Below are 2,500 nucleotides of genomic sequence, written 5' to 3'. Positions count from 1 at the left end.
GCCCACTTTCACCCCGGCCGATAGCAGCTGTGCATCATCTCGTTTAAGTAGTTGTTTGCAGATGTTATATGTTGATGTAATGTTTGCCATGAACCCGTTGGTATGCAGGAAGTTAAGTCACGCCTCTCTAATCGTACGCACCTGTCTTCGCTGCAGCGTTGCCGTAGAAACATGCCACCGTGATGAGGCCAAGGAGAAGCTGCCCCCTCGCCGCCATTCTGCAACGCCTCTCTGGTTTCTTTCTTCCTGCAACACAAGGACAAAAACAGCCATAAATTGTAGCGCGTCTGTTTCACATCAGTCACAGCGGGGGGGGGGGGATTACCAAAGCCTTAGTGTGCGAGCCTTAGTGTGCGAGCCAGAGGATGCGGTGGTGAGAGAAGGATGGACTTCATTTACTTGTAAGAAGTTCTGGGAAATCTGCTTTTTCTCTTAACGTTTTAATTCAAACGTATCAACTTGAGTAAGTCGACATTTAGTCAGATGTTCATTCTTGATGGAATAAAGACCCGAGTGGAGCCGAGCATCGGAAAGGGCCATAAGGGGTTTAAAGACCTTTGTAGTCGGGGTCCTCTCGAGCATGCAGGCGGGTTCCCTCTCCTGTCGTGCTCTGTAGGTGTTAGTGCATGTGAACGGTCTGCAGACGCTAACATCCCTGTCTTCTCTCCAGTGGCAGCCCCGTGGTGAAGAGCAGTCCGTATGCATCACTATTCACCCACTCGTCCTTTACGGTGATTTCGTCATCATCTGCCAAACATTAACGTGTGAGGAGTGAAGAGGGCGAAGAGCGGGCGTGTCCCGCAGGGTCGGAGCGATGATTGATCCTTCTGTCTCTGCACAGTCTGTCTTTTCTTATCAAGCTCCACATTTGTGGAATCAGCTTCCAGTTTGTGTTCGGGCGGCAGACACCCTATCCGTTTTTAAGAGTGCGCTTCAGACCTTCCTTTTTGATAAAGCTTATAGTTAGGGCTGATTAGATTCAGCCCCTAGTTTTGCTGATATAGGCTTAGTTTGTTGGGGGACATCTTACTTCTTCCTTCTCTCCGTCTGTACCTGTGTCCTCTCATGTTCCCATTAACCCAGCTTCCCCACATTTCTTTCTTTTTGGTGTCTATATACGCCGGGATCCGGAGTCATGGATGATCCTGCGGTCCTGTGTCCTGCATCGCGAGCCCTGGATCTCGAGTCGTGGCTGTGGTCCTGGATCATCGGTCCTGGATGGATATCCTCGTGGATTCATCTTCCTATTATACACACATGCATTTCCAAACATTTGGACTACCTATGTTGCAAATGTATTATCTTTTCAATTTACACACGGCATCTATTGCACGTCTGTCCGTCCTGGGAGAGGGATCCCTCCTCTGCTGCTCTCCCTGAGGTTTCTCCATGTTCCCTTTAAACTGTGGGGTTTCTCTGGAAGTGTTTCCTTGTACGATGTGAGGGTCTAAGGACAGAGGGTCTAAGGACAGAGGGTGTTAGGACAGAGGGTCTAAGGACAGAGGGTCTGAGGACAGAGGGTCTGAGGACAGAGGGTCTAAGGACAGAAGGTCTGAGGACAGAGGGTCTGAGGACAGAGGGTCTGAGGACAGAGGGTCTGAGGACAGAGGGTCTAAGGACAGAGGGTCTGAGGACAGAGGGTCTAAGGACAGGGGGTCTAAGGACAGAGGGTCTTAGGACAGAGGGTCTAAGGACAGAGGGTGTTAGGACAGAGGGTCTAAGGACAGAGGGTCTGAGGACAGAGGGTCTGAGGACAGAGGGTCTGAGGACAGAGGGTCTGAGGACAGAGGGTCTAAGGACAGAGGGTCTAAGGACAGGGGGTCTAAGGACAGAGGGTCTTAGGACAGAGGGTCTAAGGACAGAGGGTGTTAGGACAGAGGGTCTAAGGACAGAGGGTCTGAGGACAGAGGGTCTGAGGACAGAGGGTCTGAGGACAGAGGGTCTGAGGACAGAGGGTCTAAGGACAGAGGGTCTGAGGACAGAGGGTCTAAGGACAGAGGGTCTTAGGACAGAGGGTCTGAGGACAGAGGGTCTAAGGACAGAGGGTCTGAGGACAGAGGGTCTAAGGACAGAGGGTCTTAGGACAGAGGGTCTGAGGACAGAGGGTCTAAGGACAGAGGGTCTGAGGACAGAGGGTCTGAGGACAGAGGGTCTGAGGACAGAGGGTCTAAGGACAGAGGGTCTGAGTGTGTGTGTGTGTGTATGCATGTATGTGTGTGTGTGTGTTTGTGTGTTTGTGTATATATGTATGTGTGTGTGTGTGTGTATATGTATTTGTGTAGGTGTGTGTGTGTATGTATTTGTGTGTGTGTGTATATGTGTGTACGTACGTGTATGTGTATGTATTTGTGTGTGTGTGTGTGTGTGTATGTATATGTGTGTGTGTGTGTGTGTGTGTATGTATGTATTTATGTGTGTATGTATTTGTGTGTGTGTGTGTATGTGTTTGTGTGTGTATATGTGTGTATGTGTGTGTGTGTGTGTGTGTGTGTGTGTGTGT

General features: G+C 50.0%; 1 protein-coding gene across 1 annotated transcript in view; it reads right to left on the bottom strand.

Annotated features, from left to right (window-relative positions):
• The window catches only part of LOC117440810 (collagen alpha-6(VI) chain-like), a gene marked incomplete at its 3' end in the record, with an annotated part of 34,523 nt that extends 34,275 nt beyond the window's left edge, over positions 1 to 248 (bottom strand). Inside the window, exon 1 of the mRNA XM_034077046.1 lies at positions 142 to 248. Within this exon, the coding sequence (XP_033932937.1) occupies positions 142 to 217 (76 nt within the window). The remainder of the gene's footprint in view (positions 1 to 141) is intronic.
• Between the last annotated feature and the right edge of the window lie 2,252 nt (positions 249 to 2,500).

This window comes from Pseudochaenichthys georgianus, unplaced genomic scaffold (assembly GCF_902827115.2).
Source record: "Pseudochaenichthys georgianus unplaced genomic scaffold, fPseGeo1.2 scaffold_1244_arrow_ctg1, whole genome shotgun sequence".
NCBI classification, from domain to species: Eukaryota; Metazoa; Chordata; class Actinopteri; order Perciformes; family Channichthyidae; genus Pseudochaenichthys; species Pseudochaenichthys georgianus.
Note: the sequence above shows the minus strand (reverse complement) of the source record. Positions and strands in the feature narration are given on the sequence as shown.